Below are 12,302 nucleotides of genomic sequence, written 5' to 3' on the forward strand. Positions count from 1 at the left end.
GGCCCTGTTAGGGAATGGCTAATTCATTTTAATTACCACTTAGTGATTTAATGCAGCAGTTTCAGACTCCATTGCGTGTAAGTTTAGGACATCGCAAGTAACTTGCCTATTTTAAAAAAAAAACTTGCAATCATCTTCTCTGTTTGGGAGAAATATTTCCCTGCAAACTGTGCTAGGTATCTGCTACACCTGGAAGGTCCAGGCAATTTCCTAATGAAAGCGCCTCAAGGGTGAATAAATAATCAATAATTTGTTGAAAACCAATCACCTTTCAAAGATAAACGAGAAACGTTTTCCATGTATGCATTGTAAATTTCTTCAGTGCAAGTTTCAACATTCTCAGTCCCGTTGTAAAATTTCCCAATTTTTTTTTCAAAGCCTTATCAACGTACTAGGTCAAGTACCACGGCAACTTCGACTGCCACCGTCTCTGCCTTCAATAGTTCACATGTGGCATGCCAACTAAATCGACCCAACAGCCTTATCGGCATTACATCTGCTTACTCTGCATACAACCGAAGTTCTGGAGAAGCGGATAAAGGTAAAGTTGTGATGTTAGTTCACACCTAAAGCATACTCACTAAGTTTGTTTCTGTGGCGGTGTACTTGCTCCACTTGTGTCCTTCAAAATCAAAAGATTTTGTTTAATTTGTTTTTAAAATGTGTTCACAGGTATTTGATATGCACATTTCATATTGCACTATGCACATACAGAATCCACTATATTTGTACATCTTGGCAAGTTGGGGAAAAAAGAATTGCATTTTACAGGGAGTGTGATCAAATCCAATACTTTGGCAACCAATGCACTAAGTGGATAGAGTGAACTTTAGTAAAAGCTGGTTGACAGTTGATTGTTACCACTGGACAAACTGCTACTCGAGTGGATAATTCGATATTGCATTTTTAAAAAGTTTGCACTAAACTATCCACTGATGTTAGCTGCTTTACACTTGGCATTGATGTTGCAAAATGCTTCATCTCTCATTTGTCTGGATTAAATTTGATTTGCCATTTCTCCTCCCAAGTCTCCAGTCTATTAATATCCTGCTGTATTCTCTGGCAATCCTCCTCACTATCTGCAAATCCCTCAATCTGTGTCGTCCCCAAATTTACTAATCCGGCCACCTGCAGTCTCCTCCAAATCATTTGTATATGTTCCAAATGTCCTGTGCTGATCCCTGTTGAAAACCACTGGTCACAGATCTCCATTTAGAAAAATACTGCTGCTCTGTCTTCTATGTCTAAGCCAGTTTGGTGTCCAGCTCACTGCGGATCCCACATGACTTCACATTTTGTATCAACCTGTCATGAGAAACCTTGTGAAATGCCTTGTTAAAGTCCATAAAACATACACTGTCCTGCCCTCATCAATCATTTTTGTCACTAATTAAGTTCGTATGACATGACCTTCCATGCACAAAGCCATGCAGCCTTTCACTGATAAGTCTTTTTTCCCCAAATATTAGTAAATCTTGTCCTGTTGAGTGATGGGCAAAAACCTAGATATTCTGAGTGTCATGTGGGAAAATGTGAAGTTAATGCTGTATGTTGTTTGTGGTTGAAGTGGGGGGGGGGTCATTGTTTTAAGACCGAGGTAAATAGATTTTTGGTGTGCAGACAATGGAGGGTTATTGTGGTAGATGGATTATGAAATTTGAAATGCAAACCCATCATGATCTTAATAAATGGCAGAGCAATCTTGAGGGGCTGAATGCTGTATTTCCATCTTACGTCTGTATGTTGAGGCTCTCACAACATGGCAACCAGCTCATTCAAGGAGCAATCTTGTGACTTTTTGCTGTACTGCATCTAATACAAATATATCCTTCACAAATACGGAAATCAAAGCTGAATAGAATTCTGTGTTTGGTCTTAACATAATCCTGTACCATTGTAGCTACTACCATACTTGATTCTGCAAATCAGTCTCCTTGAATGAAAGGCCAGTGTCCTAATTGCTCTGTATACTTGCATGCAAACTTCATGCATTTCATCTGTACACCCAAACCCCTCTGAATATCAAACTGGGCATTCATCTCTTTCACTGAGAAATGGCGTTATCTGCATGTGTGGTAACTGAAAACAGCATTTCCAAAGAGAGTTAAATATACTTTGTCAAGATGTGTTTCTAAGCGACCTATTTATTTTTCTTCTTTTTAATTGGTTTCCACTCTAAATAAAGACAAACAATCAAACGTTTGCTTGTGTCAGGGAAATGAATTGTGCCAATTTTGCCCAGAGATAGTTCAAATGTGGATCACTCGACAACTCACCCATTGTGCATCTGTTTCACTGGGCCTCATTTAGTGTTCCAGATATTCAACTCGCTCAACACGGACCATATTTTACATTTGAGTCTTTCCGCATCAGTGTGATTCAGTTCAGGAGTTTGTGAACCCCGTTGGTGTAACTAAATATTCACTATTTCCAAACCTCCTTCCAATTAATTTGCAAAAGTAAGCAGGTTTAATACAGAGACCTGAAATAGTGATGGCTATATTGTAAATTTTCTGTCAATAGTAGGCTAGCTAAACATTTGGTTCTGAAGAAGGGTCACTAGACCCGAAATGTTAATTCTGCTTTCTCTCCACCGCGTTTAGATTAGAGAGGTGCTGGAAAAGCACAGCAGGTCAGGCAGCATCTGAGGAGCAGGAAAATCGACATTTCGGGCAAAAGCCCATCATGAGTCATTTGCAGTCCTGACTTTGGCCGTTATCTCCTCAGATGCTGTCTGACCTGTTGAGATTTTCCAGCAACATCTGATTTTTGTTTTTGATTTACAGTATTTTTTTTTGGTTTCTCTAGTTGTTTTTGGCAGATGGACATTTGTTCATGTATAAAGTAACATGTAAAATACCTCGTGTTTAATTTCCATGCTATATCTGTAGAAGAATGTGCGTAATAGTTGTGTTGCTTTAGCAAATTTGCTGGTAATGTGATTTGCTTTTTTGTCAAAGGGGAAAAAAACATTTTATTTTAATTTGACTAGAAATGGACAAAAGGGACGATGAGAGAGATGGAGAAGAGAAATTAGATGACAAGTCACAAAATAAACCATCGATAAGAGAGCGTAGGCGGCCTAGGGAAAAGCGGAGATCGACAGGTGTTTCTTACTGGACACAGGATGTAAGTATAACTTCACCATTTTTTAAAAAAACAAAGCCCTTTTGGTTCTTTGAGGATAGTACCTCATTTAACAGTTGGGTATTGATCCCTTTGTTGAAGCACGATTCTGCTATGTACAATTTGTTTAATCTCTGCAAAGGACCCGTCAGAAACAATTTGGATTCAGTGTTTCTCCAGGGGCTAAATACTAATTTGCTGCATAACCTAAGTTCATTCTGTACTTGGCATGATTTTCTTAATTATTGTGCAGAAACAGCAAACATCCAACAGCAAAAGCTAGGTTTCTGCACAAATTCTTCAGTGGCTGGTACAGCTGGGAAGAGACTAGTGTATGTAGAAATCTGCAAAAACTCTGACAGTGAGACGAGTAAGGATGTACACTCCTTTATCCATGTCAAGTTGTTTTATAAATGCTGTACAAAGCAATGGAAGCAATTGACATTCAGCAAGAGCAATAAGGGGAAGGTGGTTTCTGCACTAAATCCTACCTGCCCAGTGTCATTGCTCTGTCTGGTTGTTCCTGCTCCATTACTCTAATATTTTGCATCTTTCAACAGAAACACTGTCCCAGAAATCCCAGTTTTTCAGGGAGTAATTTATTATGCATTATTTCATTGAAGTTAGCAGTTCTGTAGCCAGGAATTAATTTTGTCTCTCCAATGTCTGGCACTGTCTGGAATGCACAAGTCAGGAGTGTAATGGAATATTCTCCACTTGCCTGGATGATTGCAGCTCTGTTATTCATGAAGTTTGCGACCATCCAGGACTACGTTGACCAATTGGCTGGAACCATAACCCCCAACTCATGCACTTAATTCATGCACTTGCTTCCTTTGTGCAGCAGTAGGTACCATCATAAAATGAAGTGCAGAAACTTATCAAAGCTCCGTGAACAGCCTCCTTCCAAGCCTATGACCATTACCACCTAAAAATGCAACAGTAACAGAGGCATGGAAACATTAGCACCTACAAGTTCCTTTCTAAGTCATTTTGGAAACTTCCTAGTGGCATGATGGGTGTCTGTGCATCCCAAAGACACTAGTTGCTCAAGACAACTGACCACCAGCTTCTCCAGGACAATTATTTATTGGCAATAAATGCTTGCCAACCAGTAACACATGTCAAAAGCAGATGGAAAAAGAATTGTGCCCTTGGTGATTTCAATCTCTGGAATTTCCTTCACAAACCACACACTTGCTTGACCTCCTTCCTTTGTGTAATGAATCTTATCTGAGCCAGACTTTCTTAAGCTTAGTATTGGTTTCCACTTTGCCTTTGGAAGTACCCTGGCTGGAATCTTTTTCTTCTTTAAAGGCACTCTATGCGTATACATTTTTAGTACATAAAACCTTGCTGAAATTTTTCAGTTGTATTCATGGTGTTTGTTTATAGCTTGCAATTCTCTACCGAAGGGCTGCTTCATTTCTCCCTGAAACATGACGTATTGAAGGTATCAACTGAAAGTTCTGTACACAGTGTCGAGCCTGAGGTTTCTTTTTTGTTTCGGAGATCAGAGGGGGTTGTATTTCAAACTGTGTTGAACATGGAGTGGTGTGATCAAACCAGACAGAAGCAAGCCATCACCACCTGATGAACTTCGAAGTGAAACTTATTGTACATGATACTATGGGAAGAGTTTCTCCCCTGAAACTAGGTTGCTGCATTCACTGAAGAGCATTGCACATATGTCTTTGGAGTTCTGTATCTTTCAATATTGCTACCATTTTCTAAATTTTAAACCTTGAGTTACTGAAGTTCAGTTATCTTAGCTGTTTATTGCATGGGGGCAGGCTGACTATGGGATTTCAGCAGCTGATCTGATTGTATGAATAGCAGTCTTTGACTACCTATGACCAATTCCATGAAGAAAGTCAACAAGTGTAAAAGTATTTTGAATTTACTTTACCCTAACAGCTGTAACTGTTGTTTATAGAGTGATGAAAATGAACAGGAACAGCAGTCTGACACAGAAGATGGATCAAACAAAAAATGTCAGGTAATTACTTGCCCTAAGTACACTCTACCTTGAAATGTTTCTGCTGGAATGGTGGCAAACATTTATGCTCAAAAACTGAAGCTGTTGTGAGCTTGCGTGTGCTTGAATATCAGGGTCAGCTTTATTTGAGCCAGAATTGGTTGAAATACTTCAAGACTAATTACTTATCAACTGAAAGCATTTTATGCTTGTTGTAATACTTGTGGCATTTGCTGTGTTCTGTTTATGAACAAGTTGATCTTCCAAATAATATTTGAACTAGATTTACGGCAATGGGTTCTTGTCCACATAATAATACATCGGCCTTAAACATGCACATATTTGGACATTGTTTGGTGCCACTTGGTAAAAGGACCTCCTGAGATATTGTTGGATTGCAATATATTTGGGAGGAGTGTTGTGTTTTCTGGAGAATTACATGATGAATTTTAAGACACTTCATATTACAAAAAAAATGTTTTCATTGGATTAAGCCAATGGAGGGGGTCCTGATCAAAGAAAAATGACCTGTTCATTTCATGAAAAACTTGTGGTTAAGATGAATAATAGTGTGTTGCTTTTAGAAAAGAGCAAAGGTTGATTGGACCAAGTCTCAGGTGTGAATCACACTCAATTATCTTTACTTTTATATTATTTTAGAACCATAAAACCTTAACACAAGGAGTCCAGTGCTGCCTCAGAAATGAACTTAAGAATTTCACTTTTCCTTTCCTCGTGTATTGAAAAAAGTAACATGTATGATTCCATAAGTGTTTATGGAAAGGCATTCAGTATCTAAGTTATGTTCTCATTGTCTTTATTTTGCTGAATTTTTCCAGTCAGGAACAACTCACTCACCAGTGGAACCCATTTTTCTCCTCTTTTACTTGGTCCAAACCTGTTATATTTTTGAACACTTGGATTGCATGTCTTCACTATTTGTATCCATGAAAAGAGCTCTTCGCCCCTGGTGCCTCATTAACTTCTCCAGTACACTCTTCCTGCTGTTGTTATTGTTCCTAAAGTAAGATATCCCCAAAACTGGACATAGCGATCTAACTTCAACCTGTCCCAATTATATAGGTGTGTTCTGTATCTCTAAACCCCAAGGTCCCTTTTCTATTTAGGCATTTGTCGACTTGTACCCTCAATATTTCTTGTCAAAAATATTTACACATCTGCACCTTTAGTCTTTCTGCTGCAATCCTTTTCCTTAAAATATTTTTTTAGGAGGTGTAGACTTTGCTGACTTGGTCAGATATTAAGATAGAAATCTTCATGGAGAAAGTGAGGATTGCAAATGCTGGAGATCAGAGCTGAAAATGTGTTGCTGGAAAAGCGCAGCAGGTCAGGCAGCATCCAAGGAGCAGGAGAATCGACGTTTTGGGCATGAGCCCTTCTTCAGGATTCCTGAAGAAGGGTTCATGCCCAAAACGTCGATTCTCCTGTTCCTTGGATGCTGCCTGACCTGCGATTTTCCAGAAACATACTCAAATCTGATCTCCATCATCTGCAGTCCTAACTTTCTCCTAAAATATCTCCATTTACCTTATGATGGAAGGAAGATCATTGAAGCTTCTGAAGATGGTTGCCTTGAAATACTCTTGCAGCAATGCTCCAGGATTGCAATAAGTGGAATCTCAATGATGGCAGATCTTTCTTTTTGTTTGCAGTTCCATTTATGTGGATTTTATTTGACACGACTGAATCAAATTTAGAATCTTAAACAAAAATAAGTTTGTCATCATTTTTGGTTGAATTTAAAATCTCCTTCCATCAATATGGCAGACTAAACCTCCATTTGTCACATTGTGAGCCGTATGCTATGTTTTAAACAACCTGTTGTATCAGCAGCCTTTTAAAAGCGGCTGCCCTTTGTAAATTGCCAACGCCTCCTGATTTGCTCAGCAAAAGTGTACTACTTTGCTGAAGAAAGGACAACTGATTAGGTTAATTGAGAAACACTTTGAACCAATGGTGGATCTGCAATAACTAATGCTTAAGAATAAATAATGAGCACTTTACCAGCAAAGGAAATATATTTTTTATATAAATTGGTTAAAAAATATGTATGCCATTTGATTTTGTTTTGCTGTAAAGAGATCCTCTGTTAGATATGGAAACTCTTTAATAACAGAATGATTACTGCTCTGTAGTTGCATCAGAAGTTTCACGGTATTTGTTTTGTAGGGTATCGTTTGTGAGAAGTGTTTTATGTTTTTCGGACTTTTCAGAGAAAAGCAGGGTGTGCAGCTATTAGACCAATATTGCATTTATACAGTATCTTTAATCACCTCAGAATTTCCAAAACTACTTCACAGCTAATGAGGCATTTGTGAAGCGTAGCCATTGTTGTAATGGCTTAGTTCACTCATCTGTAATTGTTATGTTTGATTCTTTAGTTTTGTTTGCACAGTCTTAGAATTTGATTTAAATTTCCAAATTGTTGTTTGATTTTGGTCACTTCATAACTTCTTCGACAAAGCTAGAGAGCTAATGTGAAAAGCAATTTCTCAGACTTCAGTAGATGGAAAGCTTTGTCTGCTGGGCAGTGACTGAGTATAATTTGAAAGGGAACGGACGTCCTAATTTGAAAAGGACATGGATGTGTGTCTATACATAGTATATCTGTATTAGTTGACCTAGATGGACACAACATCAGCCTCCTGTGCTGTGGTTTCTGTTCTGCATTCTTTGGTAGTCTTGAAATGTTAAATTTAGATCCATTGGGACAACAACTGTTTTAATCACTATTGTTCGTGGCAAATGCTCAAGATTCTAAATCGAAAATCGAAGGGGAAGGTTTCAGTGATGGGATTGGAAACAAATCTGTGACACAATTGAAAGGGTCCAGTTCCAAATCCTTCAAGCCACAGTGAATCTCTGAATGAACCCAGTTGACCGTTGCAGTCAGAGTGAGCTTAGGTGCACCACGAACCATGCAGCATTCAATAGACAGGTCTGATGGAATGTGGGACATCAGAAGAGCATGTAAAGCTTTGCAATGATGAATTTGAAAGTTACAGTTGAAAAGGAACAAGCTTGTAAGTAATCATTGCTGCAAAAAGGTTAAATTACAAAAGTGGCTTCAGTTATTTCATGACTTTTTTTAACTGAAAGTAGCTCATTGCATAATATTTGACCTTTGCCAATTGGGTTTAGAGTTAGTAGCTTCCATGTGTAAATTAATCATCTTGTATTTGGATGAAATGTCAAATTATATCTGAATTCTTCATGCAAACTTCATTCTAGTGTTTCAGACTTAACATTCTAGTAACAGAAGGAACATCTGTTCTTGATTAAAACATTGATTGTTACATGAAAATGCTTAAAAGGAACACTGTGCTCTTATATGAATAATCTGAATTAATGTTAGTGCAAGGAAGTGCTGACGATTATTGCTATCACTGGGAGAATACTTTGTTTAACGTGTGGCTTTAACTGGCACCCACATAGTGGTAATTGTAAATTGAAAACTTTATTACTGTTGGCCTTTGTATCGTTTTTCTTCCATCTTCATACTTCTGAAAATTGGGTTCTGAATTGCTTGTTGCTTCATAATTGGACACAGCTGCATTGATCTATTTAAAATTAGTAAGATTAATATCCTGACACAGGAATGTTTCATCAAGGGCACGAAATCGATCTTTAACTCTTGGCTTTAGCTTCATATATTTGGGATTTATTGCCCAGTTAATGCCTGGAAATCTCATAAGAAAATCCTGTATCAATCTGTTTCATCATCCTGTGACACAACTGGAACATGAAACGAGATCTTCTGGCACAGAGGAAGGACCACTACTGCTGCCACAGGACCCCTTGGCTTGGGAGTTGGCTTACCATTTTTGTTTGTGGGATGTGGGCATTGCTGACTGGGTTAGCATTTTTTGCACATAGTTAATGGCCCAGAGAAGGTCATGGTGAGCTGCCTCCTTGAACCACTGAAGTCCTTGGGGTCTAAGGAAGCCCACAGTGCTGTTCAGAAGAGAGTTCCAAGATTCTGACCCAGGCACAGTGAAGGAACAACAATGTATTTCCAAAAAGGAAGTTGAGTGAATCGGAGAGTTGTAGTGTAGGTTGTGGTATTCCCATGCACCTACTGCCTTTGCCCTCAGTGGTAGAGGTTCCATGTTTGGAAGATATTGTGAAGGTTGAAATTGTTAGCATCTACAACAAAAAACTTGCCATCCGAAATCTCTCTCTGCTGATTGCATTGCCCCTTTCGTGCCTCCTTCATTCAACAAATTGAAAGCGAATCACAATAGTGAAACAAGCATTCAATGTGCAAATAGCAACCTCGAAAGATAGAAAATAGGCACGGCCCATTTGGCCCTTTGAGCCTGTTCTGCCATTGGATATTTTCATGGCTGATCATTCACCTCAGTGCCCTGTCCACATTTATTCCCATATCCTTTGATCCCTTTTAGCCTTACGAACTGTGTTCATCTCCTCAAACATTCAATGTTTTGGCCTCAATTTATTTTTGTGACAGAGAAATAATGATGAGGATGAATTGACAAAGTCAGAATAAGGTTTCAGAAGTAAACAAAGTTGTATCTCAGTAACTCCATGTGGACTGATAATGCAATTGCCATTGAGACCACTGAGATCGATTATACAGTGGTGTTAATTTAGACATGGTTTCTTCAAGGTGAACAGAATAAATGGCCAGTTTGTTGAATAGATTGAAGTTTATGGGCTTGTTGTGACTTAAGTCTTTATGAGCTGATGTAGAAGAATAGGATCAGGTCATGGACTACCTCATCATCGTTGCAGAGATTTATGCTGGTGTTGTTGAATTGAAAGTAAAAGTTGATTTAAAAGTGCTAACTGTATTTCCTGGAAGTTCTGGTACATACATTCATCGGCATCTGGCCTAAACCCCAAAAGTCGTACCTCCTTCAATGTTAAGAGCTGTCTTGAAGTGGGATTTTCATCTGCTTCTATCGGGTATATTCCTTTTTTTAATTTCTAATCTTTGGTATGATGGAATGTTATGTATACCAGCAATAGATATACTCAAAAAAATGCTCTAAATCTACAGTTAAATGAACTGAATACTAAACGTGGATGTTTGAATTGTTTTGTTCTCTGAATTTCCGAAGTGAACTCCATAATTACTGGCCTATGCGTGTTGAAATGTTGCTTGTCTAATCTCAGCTCATCTCAGTGCTGTGGTATCCTTGTGATCTCCAAATCCATGAACTACGAGCGTACAAACATTTTCGGGTTCAAGTTTTCTCAGGCCTTTGCTCGTAAAATGGTGTCCTTGTGAATTGGATAAAAATGGAAATACTGGTCATTCATGAAATAATTTCCCAGGATCAGTGAGAAGAAAGGAATTGGTGTTTGAAGCTTTGCGTTCTTGGTTATAGAATTAAAATCAGAATTAGTTTTATTGTCACCTACTTGCGAATACAGTGAAAAGTTTACAAATTGTCATAGGTACAGAGTATAAAGGTACCTAGGTACAGATTCTCAAGTACAAATTCTTAGGAGGAGAAAATAAATAGAAATGTCAAAAAGTAACAAGTCCAGCATTGCATATCATAAGAATAAATGAGAAAAATGAAGAAATAAAGTTGAGAGTAACAGTCCTTCCAAACCAGTCCATGCTGGTGCCAAGCTTCTAGTCCACAACAAGCCTCGGCTGCAGATTGTCATTTTTCATGTTGAGGTTATAATGGTTCTACTGTGTACTTTTGGTTTAGTTTTGCTGGTGAGTTAGGATAATGATCTAACGAGTGACAAAACCATCTCACAAGCAACAATTTCATTTCAGATAATCAACATGGTTTTGTCAAGGGCAGATCATGTCTCACAAACCTTATTGTGTTTTTTGAGAAAATGACCAAGCATGATGTTGAGGGTAGGACAGTTGATGTGGGTTACATGGGCTTCAGTAAAGCCTTTGTTAAGGTTCTACGTGGTAGGCTGTTGGAGAAAATGCAGAGGTATGGGATTGATAGTGATTTAGTAGTTTGGATTAGAAACTGGCTTTCTGAAAAAAGGCAGCGAGTGGTGGTTGATGGAAAATATTCAGTCCGGTTACTAATGGTGTGCCACAAGGATCTGTTTTGGGACCACTGCTGTTTGTCATTTTTATAAACGACTTAGATGCAAACATAAGTGGATGGGTTAGTAAGTTTGCAGATAACACTAAAGTCGGTGGAGTAGTGGACAGATTGGGAGAATGTTGCAGGGGGATCTTGGATAAACTGCAGAATAGGGCTGAGAGGTGGCAAATGGAGTTCAATGCAGATGAATGTGAGGTGATGCACTTTGGGAAGAATAACAGGAAGACAGAGTACTGGGTCACTGGAAAGATTCTTGGTAGTGTGGATGTGCAGAGGGTTCTTGGAGTCCATATACATAGATCCCTGAAAGTTGCCACCCAGCTTGATAGTGCTATTAAAAAGGCATACAGTGTGTTAGGTTCTATTGGTAGAGGGATGGAGTTCCAGAGCCATTGATGTCAAATTGCAACTATATAAAACGCTAGTGCGGCCACACTTGGAATATTGTGTACAGTTCTGGTCGCCCCATTACAGGAAGTATGTGGAGGCATTGGAAAAGGTGCAGAGAAGATTGACCAGGATGTTGCCTGGTCTGGAGCGAAGGTCTTATGAGGAAAGGCTGAGAGACTTGGGGGTCTGTTCTCATTAGAAAGAAGGAGGCTCAGAGGGGATTTGATAGAGACATACAAGATAATCAGAGGTTTAGATAGGTCAGACAGTGAAAGTCTTTTTCCCAGGATGATGACGTCAGCTTGTACGAGGGGGCATAACTGCAAGTTGAGGGGTGATAGATTTAAGACAAATGTCAGAGGCAGGTTCTTTACACAGAGTGGTAAGGGTGTGGAATGCCCTATCTGCCAGTGTAGTTAACTCAGCCGCATTAGGAGCATTTAAACAATCCTTCGATAAGTACATGGATGATGGAATAGTGTAGGGGGACGAGCTTCGATTAGTTCACGGGTCGGCAGAATGAAAGAAAAGTCACCTGACTCGTCATGCTGACTACTGTGTATAATGCACAGATGTACTTGCATTCTTAGTGCTGTGTACGATTTGAACCACTGTCCCAGACTGGGGATATTGGGCTGTAGTACAGAGAAGTTGCGAGAGACTGAAACCTGCTTTAAGAAAACTGTGCAAAAAATGTCATGCTATTTCAGAACAAATTGAATGGAGTTTTT

General features: G+C 38.9%; 1 protein-coding gene across 11 annotated transcripts in view; it reads left to right on the forward strand.

The window, feature by feature from the left end:
* Positions 1-12,302, forward strand: part of ppp1r12a (protein phosphatase 1, regulatory subunit 12A) — a 99,632-nt gene that overhangs the window by 64,499 nt on the left and 22,831 nt on the right. For all 11 annotated transcript variants that reach the window (XM_043708767.1, XM_043708773.1, XM_043708774.1 and 8 more), the window contains 3 exons: positions 379-541; positions 2,993-3,129; positions 5,063-5,125. In XM_043708767.1, the coding sequence (XP_043564702.1) occupies positions 379-541; positions 2,993-3,129; positions 5,063-5,125 (363 nt within the window). The remainder of the gene's footprint in view (positions 1-378; positions 542-2,992; positions 3,130-5,062; positions 5,126-12,302) is intronic.

This window comes from Chiloscyllium plagiosum, chromosome 19, assembly GCF_004010195.1.
Source record: "Chiloscyllium plagiosum isolate BGI_BamShark_2017 chromosome 19, ASM401019v2, whole genome shotgun sequence".
NCBI classification, from domain to species: Eukaryota; Metazoa; Chordata; class Chondrichthyes; order Orectolobiformes; family Hemiscylliidae; genus Chiloscyllium; species Chiloscyllium plagiosum.